Raw genomic sequence first — 14551 nt, 5'->3', positions numbered from 1 at the left:
CTCGTGCAGGTCCACTTCCCAGCCCATACTGCTTTGTCCCAATTATCAAGGTACCCAGTGACCTTTGACGAGAAGATTAGATGACCATTGGGAGAATCAAATGTCATTCACAGCAAGTCCGAGATCCAGCTCGTCGTACGGATGACCAAACATGGTTTGGAGTTGCAGGCTGAGGTCGTTGGTCCATTCGGCCTCGACGAAGATCGAGGGTGGGTGATGGGTAAAGAGAACCGAGAATAGCTGGGTCGTCTCGGGTGTGGCGCTGGGGAAGAAGTCGTGGTAATCGATGCCATCCGCGATATCCAACTCGTTCAAGTCGAGCGCCTGAGGTGGATTGCCGCCGCCCGCCACCTGGGGCGAGGCAGATGACGTGTCAGGGTTGAGGCCGCTGAGCAGCTTCTCAAAGCCCAACAAGAACATCCGTGACGAGTGCCAGAGATGGGACATCTCCCTCAGCGCAAGGAAGAGAATGTCGATTTGCGCGTTGGCGGCGGCCTTCAAGGATTCGATCCGGCGCGCATGCAGGAGGGCAAGGATGGCGATGCTGATGTACCAGCCCGCCACGCCGGGAAGGAATGCAACCGATCCCCGAGCCAAGAGGTCTTCGAAGATGCGCGCGACGCACGAAGCTGAAAGGACGGCCGCGCCGTATGCCTTGGGCAGCGGCTGCGTCGAGGCACTCATGTAGAGGAGGGTGATGGCGGACAGATACGGCAGGTGGAGCTGGTGGACATGGCGGTCGAAGTGGGAGGTCGTCGCGGTGCTGAATGGCAACCACAAGCGCTGTGGCAGTGCATTGGCCCATTTGATAAGCCTCTGTGCGAGCTCAAAAGTAGATCCGGTTGCATCGCTTCGATTGCGCAGGTGCTTGGACAAGTCCCCGATGATCTCGCAGACCTGGACCCAGGAGATGAAGATCTCGGCCTGGTCCCGTCGGTCACGGGGAAACTCATCCAGGCTCGGAAGTTTGACGTTGGTGTCCTCGGGGTGGATGATGCACGGGCGTCCTTGACACACCGACGTCAAGCGTTCTCTCGCCCACAAGGGAATCAGCATTGCCAGGACAGGGGAAAATCAAGAACTCACAAATAATGTCCACCAAATGCAACGTCTCAAGGTTGTTGTCTCGCCGAGTCTCATCGTCTGTCCGGGAGTTGCCTCACGATGGAGACCAATCTCCTGGGCGAGCCGGATCGCAATGGATGTCCACCAGTATTGGCTATCCATACTGACCACACTAGGGGGGCCAGCGCTCCACCAATAGATGAGGATGATTGAGACGATTCTCACCAACGGGTTTCGCTCCATGCTGCCATGAAACAGAACTTTGAACCTCTCGTAGTGTACACGACGGGCTTGGTGGGAAAGTCTTGGGGGATTGATTGTCGTGCCTAAGAGTCCTATGGCTTGTTGCAGCAGCTGGGACCGTGCAAAGGGGGAGCGGTCGTCAAGAAGGTCCTCCCGGTGTATGACGGGACACCACGGGTAGCAGAATTCCACAAACGTCTCGGCATAACTCTGTCGCAGAATTAGAGGCAATTCAGGCATTGGATGGCTCGGTGTCATCAACGGGCTGATGCCCTGATCAGGTTCTTCTCGGGATGGATGGTCGAACATGGCCATGAACCCAGACTGTCCCAGATAGGCCCGTTCCCGGTGCCCTTGGTGTCCTTCGGGCAATGTAGTCGGCCTAGAGCCAATATGCCCTGTACCGTACCGCTCACCAACATCATCACCTGTCGTGCTCGTGAAAGGCTGTCCTGCTCTGATCTGTCCTGTGTCATTGTCTCTGGTCACAGTGTCGGGTGGGTTGGTCGGGGTATAGCTGTCTCGATTCAACGGGGTGCCCGAAACAGTGCTTTCGAGATTCGAAGGTGGAAGGCCGGTGGAGCTGGTGCTCATACGATGGGGAGCACCACGGCGTCTGGATTGTCGAGCACTGCATCGTTCTGAGCCATGTGCTCTGGAGAGCGACCAAACATGCCTTCCCACTTACGTGCAACTGGAATTGGTTGCCCGGCAATTGCTGCATTGGCGGTCGGTCGTGAGCGAGCTGAGGTCGCACTTGATCTGATGCCCGGTCACCCGTGGTCAGACATGGATCGTGCTGACATTGAATAGCTCGGCGGCGAATTTACCTTCTTCTGGTGGCATCGCACACAGACCAGGTTAGCTCTTCGCCTGATCTGGCGGGTCGTCTGCGCGGTTATCTCAGCCATAATACGGCAGCCGAGATACCTTGTTCAGGAAGAGAGGAGAGGTTGCCGGCCCACTCCGGCAGTCACCTTTTATATGGGCGCGCCGTGCAGTTGGAGATTCGGCATCAGCCAAAATGCCGAACCCGTCCGGTTAATTGCGGTCTACCGACCTCCTGTATGAGGGGTTGGCCAAAGTGAGGCGGCTCTAGCACATATTATGTTGGTACAAGGCTCGGACCATCCAATTTGACCATGATATAGTGTTTCATCAATCAAAACCGTGAACTGACAATGAAAGTGACGGGCGACATTTTCTTTACTTCAATAGGTCATTTATCTCAGGTGTACGCTCGATAGAAGCCCGGTGTGAACTGACGATATAGGAACGCCCAATTAACGCCAGGGTAGGTCACCGAGTAAGACGGCTTCCTACATCTTCAGCATGACCTTAGAGATGGCTTTCTCGCCGATGAGATGGGTAGAGGCAAGGCCTCGAGTTTCGCGACGCCTCTGACGATTCAAGCTCGTCCTCGAGCCCAGATGACTTATGTAAGAGCGACGTCGGATACAGAAGAAATTCAAGATCTTGAATCTCGAGGTATGTGTCAAATCCTCCTGCAACGTCGTATATATATATATATACTATTAGGAACTTCCCTGCCTCTAGTAAGGGATTCAGTCCACGTGAGTCTTTGTGGCAGCGTTCGTGGAATATCAGAGATTGACCTGATCTTTACCTACTTTCTTAATACCTCATCACCGAGTCAAGGAGAGGATCCATGCAGAATACGGCATTCCGAACACCTACTTCTCCGTGCTGTCACTTGGTAGCAGAGATCTCTTCGACAGTCAGAGCCTGTATGAGCAGAAGATCCAAGTATCGTAGGGGCGCCCTCTGTCGTCAACCGACCGACTGAGGAATGTTCAGGGTGGTGGATGGAAAGCCAGCTGAGATGCTCCAGTAGAGGCGACCTGCACCTGGCGTGCGACAGCTTTCAGATGGCAGGATGTTCTTACTCTGTCAAAAAGAGCTCTTCCGAGTTGGCTTCCCAGTCTGGGTCGAAGTGGTGAGAGAAAGAGCTCGTTGCTCACAGGCCATATATATATTACTGTAGGTACCTGGGCCCTATTGCTCTGATTGGCGCCCGTCACCCACCCGGCTCCACAAGTGTTTTCCCGCATCGAACATCGAGAAACTTGACCGAGGCCATTGAAATGGGTTTTCGAGTCCGACCACCACTGCAGACACCGTCTGCACCACTCTAGTCTATACAATGCCTACACTCATAGACGATGTCGAGCTTCGGTAGCGTCGACACCCGCTTTGCAACACCCTCAGTGTCGTGACTGCGGATCTCCGTCACCATAAAACACCTTCTTTGCGGGAAGAAAATGGCTGCGCCCGCTGTGCGACCCCTCCGCCATGCGACGAATATCGCTGAGCAATACTCTATCAATGTGCTGCGGAGGTCACCTCGGACAGCAAGACTATGTCTACGGGAGTGTAGGACACGGCAAAGAGCAAGGACGTGGCATAATACAATCTCACAACGTTGCCGCCGGTATCACTCATCCACCACCGCAGCAGACACGAGAACAGGATCACCCTCCTCCGTCTCCGCCTCCGAAGTCACACATTTCTCCCGCCTCGCTTCCTCGTGGTGGGATCCTCACGGCCCCTCTCGCCTGCTCCATCTGATGAACCCTCTCCGCCACGACTTCATCCGCTCGTGCTTGGAAAGGCCTTCTCCCGACACCTTCGACACCTACACCTCCGAATCCGACGTCGAGAACGACAACGAGAAAGAGAAGAGACATTATTCATACCTAGACGTCGGCTGCGGCGGAGGCATCTTCGCCTCTTCCGCGGCCCGGCTCCCCACAACATCTCACGTTACAGCCATCGATCCCACCGAGAGCGTCATCCAGGTCGCCCGAGAGCACCAACGCTGTGACCCTCTCCTCTCCTCCCCGGGCAAGCTCTCGTATCTCAACTGCGCGATCGAAGACCTCCCCCTCTCTCCCACTCACGGCTCCAAATACGACATACTAACCGTCTTCGAAGTCCTCGAACATATCGACACGCCCTCATCCTTCCTCTCCACCGCAACCACGCACCTAAGACCCGGCGGCTGGCTCGTGGGATCGACCATCAGCCGCTCCCCTATCGCCTACCTGACTACAAAACTCATCGCCGAAGCACCCCTGATCGGCGTGGTCCCCAGGGGCACGCACGACTTCTCCAAATACATCAACCCGGGCGAGCTTCGGGACTATTTCGAGTCCGGCAATGCGGGAGGACGGTGGGGAGAGTTCGTCACCAGGGGAGTTGTGTATGTCCCCGGTTTGGGGTGGCGGTTCGTAAGGGGAAGTGAGGAGTTCGGGAACTACTTCTTCGGGGTGCAGAAGCTGGAATGATCGGAAGGCCCGCCTTGGTCGACAACCGGGACATATCCCATAAGTATCCATCGACTGAAAAATGTCGGTCTTAACCTGCTAACCCCCTCGTCTCACGTTCATGTATGTCCAAATCTACCCAAAAGCAAATTGCAGTTCATACCCTGTACAATTATTATTATTATTAATATCACCACTACTTGATAATGGGATCAAAGTCCCTCGAGGTTGAAGCGCGCGGAGAGGGGAAAGATCACAGGAGACGGGCTCGAATGTCTTTTCTACGGCTTCATTCCGTGTACATATATTTGTCCATGAAGAAGATGAAGAGGAAGACTGGCGGCGGTGGCAGGAGAGGGTATCAAATCATTGATTCGAGTCCAAATCCTCCCTTTCTTGAGATCAGCGCAAGGAATCTCTTCCCTAAGCAAGTGATTAACCAAGATGATGTTGACGCTCAGCGGCCGCAAAGGTACCTAGGTAGGTACCTAGGGTATCCAGTTCGGAGACACCACCAGAATATTCTGTATCCTGGATAAAAAAAATGCATACCGTCGGTGCACGACAGTCCAGCCTGGGCAGGGTAGCCTCTAGAGATCTTTGCTCTCACTTTTTCGCTTTCTTCTTCCCCTTCCTCTTCCTCGCGGCGGTTGCTTTTGCCTTCGCTTCGCCACCACCCTCTTCTTCGCCGTCAAGCTCGATATCACTACTGCCTTCGGTCTCGACGTGCGGCGCCGACGGGACGAGTAGACCTTCCCCAAGCAGCTTGGCCCTACACTCGTCGAGGATCTTCTTCGCTTTCTCCTCGTCCCAGTCCTGGCTCCGTGAGCTCTCGCCGAAGATGTCCTCGTAGATAGATTGGGCTTCTTCGGGTATGCTTTTGGAAGCAGACGGTGTTGGGCCGCCCGAAATTACTCGCTGCTGCTGCTGCTGCGAAGGATTTTTCATTGCTTCAGGATTGCGGCTCTGATTGTTGAGGCCTCTCCTGCCTCTCCCTCCGCGCAATGTCCTCTTCGGGGCCGGAGCAGGCCCAGCTTCAATGACGGCGCCCTCTAGATCCTCTTGCTCCAGCTCGCCCTTCTCCACCATCTCCTGTAACTTTCTCTGGGCGGAGATCTGCATCATAGCATCACGATGTTCGTCCCTCAGGCCCTCCATTAATAGGTCCTTGGTGGCGTTTTCTTCCTCGAGTCTCTGTATCGTCTGCTTCAGCTTGTCCACTTGTGTCTCCTGGGAAGATTCGTAATGCTCAATCCTCTGCATCAGAGACTTTGTCAGTGCCTTCTCTTCTTGGTACTTTTGGTTAATGGTCCTGGCCATCTCTTCAAACTTTGCGCTTCGTTTTTCAAGTCGTGCTTTTTCCTTTTCCAGCTCTGGAACGAGACCTTTGGCGACCAAATCATGTTCGCTTTCTAGAGTCGAGAGTCTCTCTGTGGCGAGGCGACTCTCCTCCATCGCCCGTTCTGCTTTCTTGGTTGCCTCCGAGGCTTTGTCCACGGCTCTCTGGACAACTTCCTCAAAATACACCCGCTGACTTTCTAGCTGGCTTGTGAGCAGGTGCGTATACTCCAAGGCGATATTGTCCATTTTGGCAACGTCGAGGTCCTCCTCTCCCTGGAGAGCGGTCGGCTCACGTCGTCTGCCCGGTAGTTCGACCAATTTCTCGCCCGGTTTCGCAGCGTCTTGGATGATTCGATGCACATAACCGTCGCCTGCGTAGTCCCAGACTCGCTTACTCTCCAGGTCCATGCTGAATGTATGTCCACTCTCTTCAAAATGGGCGTATGCATGTTTGCCTTCATACCTGCCGCAACCAATCTTCCCACATATGAGACATTGCCATAAGCTTGTATCCACGTGGCAGACCTCACACTCTAGCGGGCCATCGTATGGTTCATATTCTCCTGTGGATGTTTTGCTCTTGAATTTGGATGAAGCCAGTCGTGAGGAGAAGTCGTCATGAGTATACCGACAGACGGGACATCCGCCGCCAGACCATTTCTCTAAGCACGTACAATGGAAAACGTGTTGGCAAGGTATGGTCAAAAGGCCTGTGGTCTCGTCCATGCGCTCAAGGCAGACCGGACAAGTAGGCAGTTCGACCAGGGATGGGGTTCGCGGTGCGAGTGGTTTTGTCGTCGCAGAGGCTGGAACAAAAGGATCATTCGACATGCGAGGGTAGCTTGTTGTGGGCGAGCTCGGCCCTGTGCTTTGATCCACGGACGATGGAGTCTGGACCAGTTCCACTGACTTGAGAAACACAACGTGGCAGGTCTCCGGCTGCAGGATTGTCAGTATGTCTCGAAAGTAGCCGATTGGGGGCACTCACCTCCATGCTATTGAAAACCTTGCCGTTCCATTCGTGCTGCCACTCTCTTGCCTTTTTGCCATGTCTAAACTTCATGAGGACCATGTAGCGGTTTGCCCTTGAGGTGCGCACCATTCTGAAATGGCTGACTTCGCCCCGTGTATCCTCGCCCACCCAGGAGAGAAAGTCCGAAGGCGTCATATACGATGGAACCGCCAGGATGCACAGGGTTGTACAGTCTTCATCCTTGGGCGGAGGGTGTGGCTTTCCTGACGGCGGATTGCGCAATCCATCGCTCCAGAAATCACTTGAACGGTAGACTGAGTCTTTGTATAGCCCAGCCGTCTCTTCCGCATCTCTGTAAAGGTGAACAATCCCCCAACCTTCAGCGCTGTCGTGGCTCTCCAAGGGTTCGTACCGTCCTTTCATGTGGTGGCCCGATATCGCGCTACCAATCCCTTTTCCGATGATGTTTTCCTTTGCCACCAGGCCCTCCTCATTCCCGCCCGAATGGGCCGACATATCTGTACTTTCTAGGACGATGGTATCTAAACGATGATCCTCGGGGTCAGAGTGGCAGAGGTCACGAGGGATCTGTTCCGACTGCGCTGATTGATATGGACGAGCAGGGCTCGTAGAGAGATGGTCTTTCTTGCGGTCAAAAAGGTGATCTCGCGACTCTCGTCTTCCTCCAGAACTGGTAAACGGCTTCAAGGCTCTGAAAAAGGTTGAGAGGCTCAGAGGCTGCTGCCGGTCAGTTTGCTTCGCTTTGAGGGTTGGATCTGGAAACAATTCAACCGCGACATGAAAGAAGTAATCAGGCATGTCGCACACGCGTCGGCACAAAGATCACTGCGTAAAGCGTAAAGCGAGAGTGAAAGAGACATGAAGAGAATCAAAATTGCGGCCGGTCATCAGAAGGCGAGGTCATTTCATTTCTGGACCGTGTTCATACAAGATTCCAGAAGTGGCGAACCGCACGCCGTCATTCTCGGACATTGACGACAGTCACGAGTCGTCCTTGAAAACCAGGGCAGAATGCACGAGAAGTACCATGACTGCGAATCTTCATGGAAAATATTGGAACAGAGGGAGAAGCAGGATGGCATTGTGCCACTACGCGAAGAGTTCTAGGTGGGACAATTGCGCCGAGCTCACGTGCGACTCACCCAGGCCGTGCCGCCTCTCAAACCCCCTCGGGCACTCACCCTCTGAAGTCGACGATATCCGGTCTATACACGGTTGGAAAATAGGCTAATAGACAACATGGAGATATATACCTCGTACCTGTGGCTTTCTCCAACATAGCACATCTCCCTTCGAGGAACAGCCATTCAAAAAGCCTGGTACATGACCGCTACATTGCGCCTACCCTGCTGCCATGTCGGAAGCGAATCCTGTCTCGCTGGCCCAGCGCATTGTTCACACAGATCCTTCGAAATACGAAAGTCGCGCTGCGGCCCATGATGGTGCGGGGACGCTGAATTACTTTGGGTTGCTGGGTGCGGACGCGTTGGACTCAAACCTGATCTTTCTCCATCGTGGGGTCATCCAGCCCAAGAGCGGGATTGGAGCTCACTTCCACAACCGTTGCGAAGAAATGTTCGTCATCCTGGATGGCGAGGCGCAGTTCACCATTGATGGCAGGACGGCGCTTTTGAAAGGACCCGTTGGCGTACCCTGCCGGCTTGGACACTCGCACGGCATCTTCAACGCCACGGAAAAGCCGGTCCAGTGGATGAACATTAACGTCGGTCTGACCAAGACCTACGACGCCTTTGATCTCGGCGATCCGCGGGTGGATGTACCGCTCGATCCCCGTCCGACTTTCATGTCGATGCATCTGAATCGGGCTTTACTGAAACCAGTGCAGAATTCCAATGGCGGATCGGGGACAGCTCAGTACCGGCGCGTGCTCAATCACAGCGTCTTCAACACAGCGTGGTCCTACATCGATCACCTGGTCTTGCCGCCGGGGACAGTGGTGGGCGCAAACCAGCAGCAGGTAGACATGAGCGAGGTGTACTATGTGCTGGCGGGTTCTGGGACGGTGGCGCCCAGAGGTGCAGAGGGAACGATTCACGATGCGACAGCGGCGGTGATCGGTATCGGGGGTGTCGTTCCTCTCCGGCTAGGCGAGAGTGCCTTGATCAAGAACACTGGTGACGAATTGCTGGAATTCATGATCATCGGGGTTGCTGGTAGTTTGGCCGCCAAAGAGGCCTATATTGCTAAGTTAGAAGCCTAATTGACCAAAGGGAAATCTTTCAATTCCGGGGCGACTGATGTTAACATCTCAGCGGCCGTTTCAGTCTCGCTTTTCACGGTAGAGCGAGAGTGCGCGTGGCAACAACAGCGATGGCTGGTGCCCCACGGCCTTCTCATCTGCTTGATAGCAGTGTCAACTTGTTCGTAGTTTGTGACCGCCCACATAAGTCGAGGGTATATAACAAGGGACGAAGGCGGATTAGAAGGGTCGTGAAGGTACCTTTAGCACCAGAGGATGGTTAGCGTCTACGCCCCGAAAGCTTGCTGCCGCTTCATCATCATGATGGCCTGGTCTGTTCGAACTCTCACTAGCCTCGTCGTGGAAAGTATTCCCTAAGAAGCTCTTCATAGGGCTCAATATGCCAGCCTGCGTTGGTGGTTACCACGAAGCTGCTACTATTATCACATGCTCTACCACGATTCCTCTGTGAACCTGGACCATGCGTCGCTAGACATCCACACTCTTTACACGACATCACCCTTAGCCCGCGCACCGATCCTGCGGCAAGTGACAGCCTTATCTTAAGCCACCCTCACGTTTTCCACGTCAGCGCGCACATGCTCTCTTCGGCAACTTTTGTCGGGTCTGGAGTGCCAAGGGAGCTCACCTACAAATAAGGGGTCCTTCGCAGTCAGACAAGAGACAAGGAGCTGTCATGGAATTCTGGACAGATTAGGGATTGACAAGGATGAAAAGCGATGTTGTCCCCGGACAACTCGAGTGGCTGGCTGAGGGGCTTGAATTGGGACAAGCTTGATCTGCAAGTTCCCAAAGCGAAGACCAAGCCCCGTGTTTCCTCCTATGAGGTTCTAATACTCAGCTCGCCTCCACAAAGTCCGGATTGGAAGAAGGCTGGAAGACCTCCGGAAGTCCTAAGTAGGGAGTACCCAAAGCGCACATCGACTACTCTCGCACTCCCTCCAAGGGTCCATTATCCCTCCTGCGTTGTTCCAGACTCTCTGTTCAGCTCGCCACCACAATGCTTTGTCACTACTGATCGTCATTTTTCAACCTATATCGATCAGGAAACATGGGGCCGCACCTGTCGAGACCAGAATGTTTCAGGAAGATTTGTGTCATTGGAGGTACTAGGGTGATTGTTACGAGCAGCATCCGGCTCTCACACATCCACAAGGCCTCGTGCGCACACTCTCAGGCTGTAGCAGGGTTGAGAAGAGCTGGAATCCACGACCATTTTCTGCGCAATTGAATGCAGCATGGGCTGGTTTGTCGATACAATTCGTTCGGTTAGAAGGTTTGTAACCCGTCGCGAAAAATATCAACATAAGATGCCTCATTTCGCCGGCCATTTCTTTTTGGGAAACTTGAGGGGGAATTGCAGCCAGATGTGTATTACCACGTGTACATTCAGCTGATGTCTTTAGGGAAAAGGTAGATAAACGTGCATCGACAAGTGCTTGGAACACAATGACCAGACCCTTGATCGCCACACTTCATGTAAGGTATTCGAGTTGCATGGGGATCAGCGAATCCCATTGCTTGGGGCTTCGTCCATTGATTCTCAAGTGGTAAGTCACAGCTTGGATGCTGGACACTCCAGAGCTGATTGGAAAGCGCTCATGCCGTGGTGTGTGATACTTGACTGCAGCTGCAGTCTGATCGCCTCCGCTGGGCCGAGTGGCATTGAGTTGCTCTTTGACCTCAACTTGGTCCCCGCGGACAGCATCAGGCTGTAGGCCGATGCATATAGGTATTGAATGGCGCTCTCAGCCCGGGGCCTCGAGTAAAACGGACCACATGCGCAAAGCAGTTTTCAGCCATGGTAAGTGAGATGAAGTAACTGGTATCTAGAGCCTTCCTGACATTGTTACAGAAGTGTAGCGCCTTTTCCTCCTTGTTGGTGCTCCTTCCACTTGCCTATGCGTGGGAGGAGCAATCGGTCTTGGCTTCTACGACCACACCGTCTCTTAAACTATACATACAGACTCCATCCTCGCTGGTCAGTCACACAGCTCTCGCGACTGCGGTGTCTCAAGTCCTCAACTCCGGACAAGTTCGCGACGTGTTGGCTGCGGAGGCTGACGAGGTTCTGAACGGAAAACCGAGCCATCGGCTCCTCCATGTTGACAATCTGCGTGAGCCCAACGAGAAGTATGAGCGCAACAGCTTTCGAGCCGTTGTGGCAGATTACGAGAACGGCAGAACAGTTTACGTGAACGTCGATGATGCACTTGGACCTCTATCAGAGGCGTCGGTCGAGATAACGAACCATCAGCCTCTTCCGAACGAGGAAGAACTTCTCGATGCAGCCTCCATTGCGGGGTTTGGGCCAAATGCGACCGTCTTCAGTAGAATGCCTGTCATCGTACATGAAACGAATCCCGACGGGTCGACGCCTCGAATCCTTCGCATCGAGGCTGGCAATAGCAGCAAGGAGGTACTCCGCTTGTTCGACGTCAATATGTATACAAGAACGGCAACTCCAGTCCAGCGCCCACAAGCGCTGCAAAGCTGTCAAGCAGTATGGGAGAACAAAAGCGTCCAGGGAGTGAAGGGTAAGGTACTTGAGGCAGCAGGGAGGACGGCACACGTGAAAATTACAGATTCTGCCAACAATGCACTTTGGGAGCTCGATGTGACTAGGCCTAGATCGTCATCAGGCAACATGGGTTCCGGAGTGGACTTGACCGAGGTACGATATAAGAACAGGCTGGTGCTGAAGCAAGCACATTTGCCGATGCTCAACGTGAACTATCTGGAAGTAGTTAAAGACTGTGGGCCTACTTTCCGAGACTGGCAGAACGAAGAGTATCCATTTGACTGTCCTGGTAAAGACACCTTGCCAGGCTTTCGCGAGTGTACGGGAGGCAGATCGAAAACGTTCGTCGACGGCAGACCTGATGCAGAGGGTTTTCGAGGCGTTTCTTTTGATGTCTACGATGACAATGTGGTCATCAGGTCGCAACTGAAGGCGGACTGGTACCGATATGTTTCTCAATGGACTTTGAGCGCCAATGGCACGATTGCGCCGCGGTGGGGGTTTGGCGGCGTGAACCAGGCCGATCTTCATTGCGTGTGTGTCAAGCATCATCACCACGCGTTTTGGCGACTGGACTTCGACATTGAAACCTCCAAGAACAACGAGGTGCGCCAATGCGACGGCAACAAATGTACCGCGCAGAAGTTCACGGGGCGGATGGAGAAGGCAGACAACAGATATTGGGACATTGTCAACACCGCCTCAAACCGGGGGTACAGGTTGACGCCTGGCAAGACAGATCGGAAGGCCAGTGACCCTGAAGATACTTCTAAGTATTTCGTGGGCGATTTGTGGCTTGTCAAGGCGGATGCTCTGAGAGACGACGGCTGCACTACAATTCGAGGACAATGGCCGCCCGAATCGACTGACTGTACCCAAGCAAACTTCAACGCCATCAAGATGAGCCAGGAGGAGTCATCTGTTCAACATCAGGATCAAGTCCTCTGGTACTCTGCATCCTACATGCATTGGCAAGGCCACGAAGATGCCACAGGAGGAAATCACTGGGTTGGGCCATTGTTGGAACCCATTGGCACCTGGTAAGTTTGGGGCTTGAACGTTGGAAGACATGAGGTGGTGGACCAATGCTGAGCGGGCACGCTGGCTGGTCGAGCCTGTCACCTGTGTCTCATCAAGACTGGTGAAGAAGGCTCGCCACTGTCACTCATTTATCACTAGCATCAGAGTGTGGCTGGAACCAGTCCTGTCTCTTTTTGATATATACAATAATGCTCATGTTTCCAGCCACGAATGGATCACAGATTGTTCCTGACATGAATAACATTGAAAGTTGCCCTTGCACCTTCAGCACCTCAGTCACTTACCACAGAATTCGCACGATTGTGCTTGTACCGAGTAAGGGGTTGGAGAACAGGGTCAGGACTATTGTCAGGGAGTGGCAGAAAAAGAATCAGACTAGCAAATTAAGCAATGAGCAATATGTTTGTAATGACAAAAGGAAACTAATCATCGGCATTAACGGATCATCAAGCCTGAGAATTCTACTACGTATTGTCTGAACTTTGAGCTCACGCCAGCACAGCGCTCATCATTCCAACGCAGTGTGGAGGCGGCGCAACCATTCTTCACTCATTGCAAAATCCGAAGCAAGCTTGAATGCAGTCCGAGGTCGTCTTTCCTCGCTGCAACTTGATGATTCTCCTAGCAATACTGGATCTGTATGTAGTCCGCTGTCATGTCATAGAACCCGCACCCGCAGGCAATCAATCCCGCCACACACAAAGTCACAACGCCGCATCCTGAGTTGGTCATCTCGTTGCCATCGAATCGCCACTGACCATCTACTGGCCACCGCGCAATCTCAGCACCAAGTGCAGCGTACTCTCCTTCTGAATGTTGTAATCCGACAGAGTGCGCCCGTCTTCCAACTGCTTGCCCGCGAAAATCAGTCTCTGCTGGTCCGGCGGAATCCCCTCCTTGTCCTGGATCTTCGACTTGACGTTGTCAATCGTATCCGAGCTCTCAACTTCCAGCGTAATCGTCTTTCCCGTCAAGGTTTTGACAAAAATTTGCATACCGCCGCGAAGCCGGAGGACGAGATGGAGGGTTGATTCCTTCTGGATGTTGTAGTCCGACAGCGTCCGGCCGTCCTCCAGCTGCTTTCCGGCGAAAATCAGACGTTGCTGGTCAGGCGGGATGCCTTCCTTGTCCTGGATCTTGCTCTTGACGTTGTCGATCGTGTCGCTCGACTCAACCTCGAGAGTAATCGTCTTTCCCGTCAAGGTTTTGACAAATATTTGCATACCCCCGCGGAGTCTGAGGACCAGGTGAAGGGTGCTCTCCTTCTGGATGTTGTAGTCGGAGAGGGTGCGGCCATCTTCGAGTTGTTTGCCGGCGAAGATCAGGCGCTGTTGGTCAGGCGGAATGCCCTCCTTGTCCTGGATCTTGGATTTGACATTGTCGATGGTGTCGCTGGACTCGACCTCAAGCGTGATGGTCTTGCCAGTAAGGGTTTTGACAAAAATTTGCATGGCGGCGGTGACCTGGGATGAAGCAGATGATGTTGTAAGGTGATGAGATGATGAAGAGATCAAAAGGGTGTTGGTGGTTGAAGTGTAGAGAGTTGGGATGGAGTGGTAAGAAGGAAGAGAAGATGGGGAGAAGTGAGAGAAGAGCGGCTTAAGTAGCAAGCGGCAGGCGGCAGGCGCAGGCAGAGAGCAAGTGGCAATAGGCACTGCAATTGAAGTGGCAGGTGGGGGAAGGCGGTGGGCCGCAGGGGCCGGGCCAATCACAGAGGGGCAAGGCGCGTGGGTGGCAGCCCCCAGAAGGCAACGGAAGTGTCTCACTGGGACTAGAACCACGGGCATTACTCATTACTATTTACTACTAGGTACCTAGCGAGAGGTAGGTATTCACCG

General features: G+C 53.6%; 6 protein-coding genes across 6 annotated transcripts; 3 read left to right on the top strand and 3 right to left on the bottom strand.

The window, feature by feature from the left end:
* Positions 1–96: 96 nt before the first annotated feature.
* Z520_05463 (uncharacterized protein) lies at positions 97–1902 on the bottom strand (the record flags this gene model as incomplete). Its single annotated transcript, XM_016775966.1, has 2 exons — positions 97–1007; positions 1164–1902. 2 exons carry the CDS (start codon positions 1900–1902, stop codon positions 97–99), a joined length of 1650 nt encoding a protein of 549 aa, XP_016633125.1.
* A 1688-nt stretch (positions 1903–3590) lies between these two features.
* Z520_05462 (uncharacterized protein) lies at positions 3591–4616 on the top strand (the record flags this gene model as incomplete). The annotated part of the gene is made up of 1 exon (XM_016775965.1): positions 3591–4616. The coding sequence occupies one exon, from the start codon at positions 3591–3593 to the stop codon at positions 4614–4616; it is 1026 nt and encodes a 341-aa protein (XP_016633124.1).
* A 585-nt stretch (positions 4617–5201) lies between these two features.
* On the bottom strand, positions 5202–7728 carry Z520_05461 (uncharacterized protein; the record flags this gene model as incomplete). Its single annotated transcript, XM_016775964.1, has 2 exons — positions 5202–6875; positions 6925–7728. 2 exons carry the CDS (start codon positions 7726–7728, stop codon positions 5202–5204), a joined length of 2478 nt encoding a protein of 825 aa, XP_016633123.1.
* A 556-nt stretch (positions 7729–8284) lies between these two features.
* Z520_05460 (uncharacterized protein) lies at positions 8285–9151 on the top strand (the record flags this gene model as incomplete). Its single annotated transcript, XM_016775963.1, has 1 exon — positions 8285–9151. The coding sequence occupies one exon, from the start codon at positions 8285–8287 to the stop codon at positions 9149–9151; it is 867 nt and encodes a 288-aa protein (XP_016633122.1).
* A 1801-nt stretch (positions 9152–10952) lies between these two features.
* Positions 10953–12716, top strand: Z520_05459 (uncharacterized protein; the record flags this gene model as incomplete). The annotated part of the gene is made up of 2 exons (XM_016775962.1): positions 10953–10955; positions 11007–12716. 2 exons carry the CDS (start codon positions 10953–10955, stop codon positions 12714–12716), a joined length of 1713 nt encoding a protein of 570 aa, XP_016633121.1.
* Positions 12717–13474: 758 nt separating this feature from the next.
* On the bottom strand, positions 13475–14164 carry Z520_05458 (polyubiquitin; the record flags this gene model as incomplete). Its single annotated transcript, XM_016775961.1, has 1 exon — positions 13475–14164. The coding sequence occupies one exon, from the start codon at positions 14162–14164 to the stop codon at positions 13475–13477; it is 690 nt and encodes a 229-aa protein (XP_016633120.1).
* Between the last annotated feature and the right edge of the window lie 387 nt (positions 14165–14551).

Source organism: Fonsecaea multimorphosa (assembly GCF_000836435.1).
Source record: "Fonsecaea multimorphosa CBS 102226 unplaced genomic scaffold supercont1.9, whole genome shotgun sequence".
Taxonomy (NCBI): domain Eukaryota; kingdom Fungi; phylum Ascomycota; class Eurotiomycetes; order Chaetothyriales; family Herpotrichiellaceae; genus Fonsecaea; species Fonsecaea multimorphosa.
This window is presented reverse-complemented; position numbering and strand designations above follow the sequence as displayed.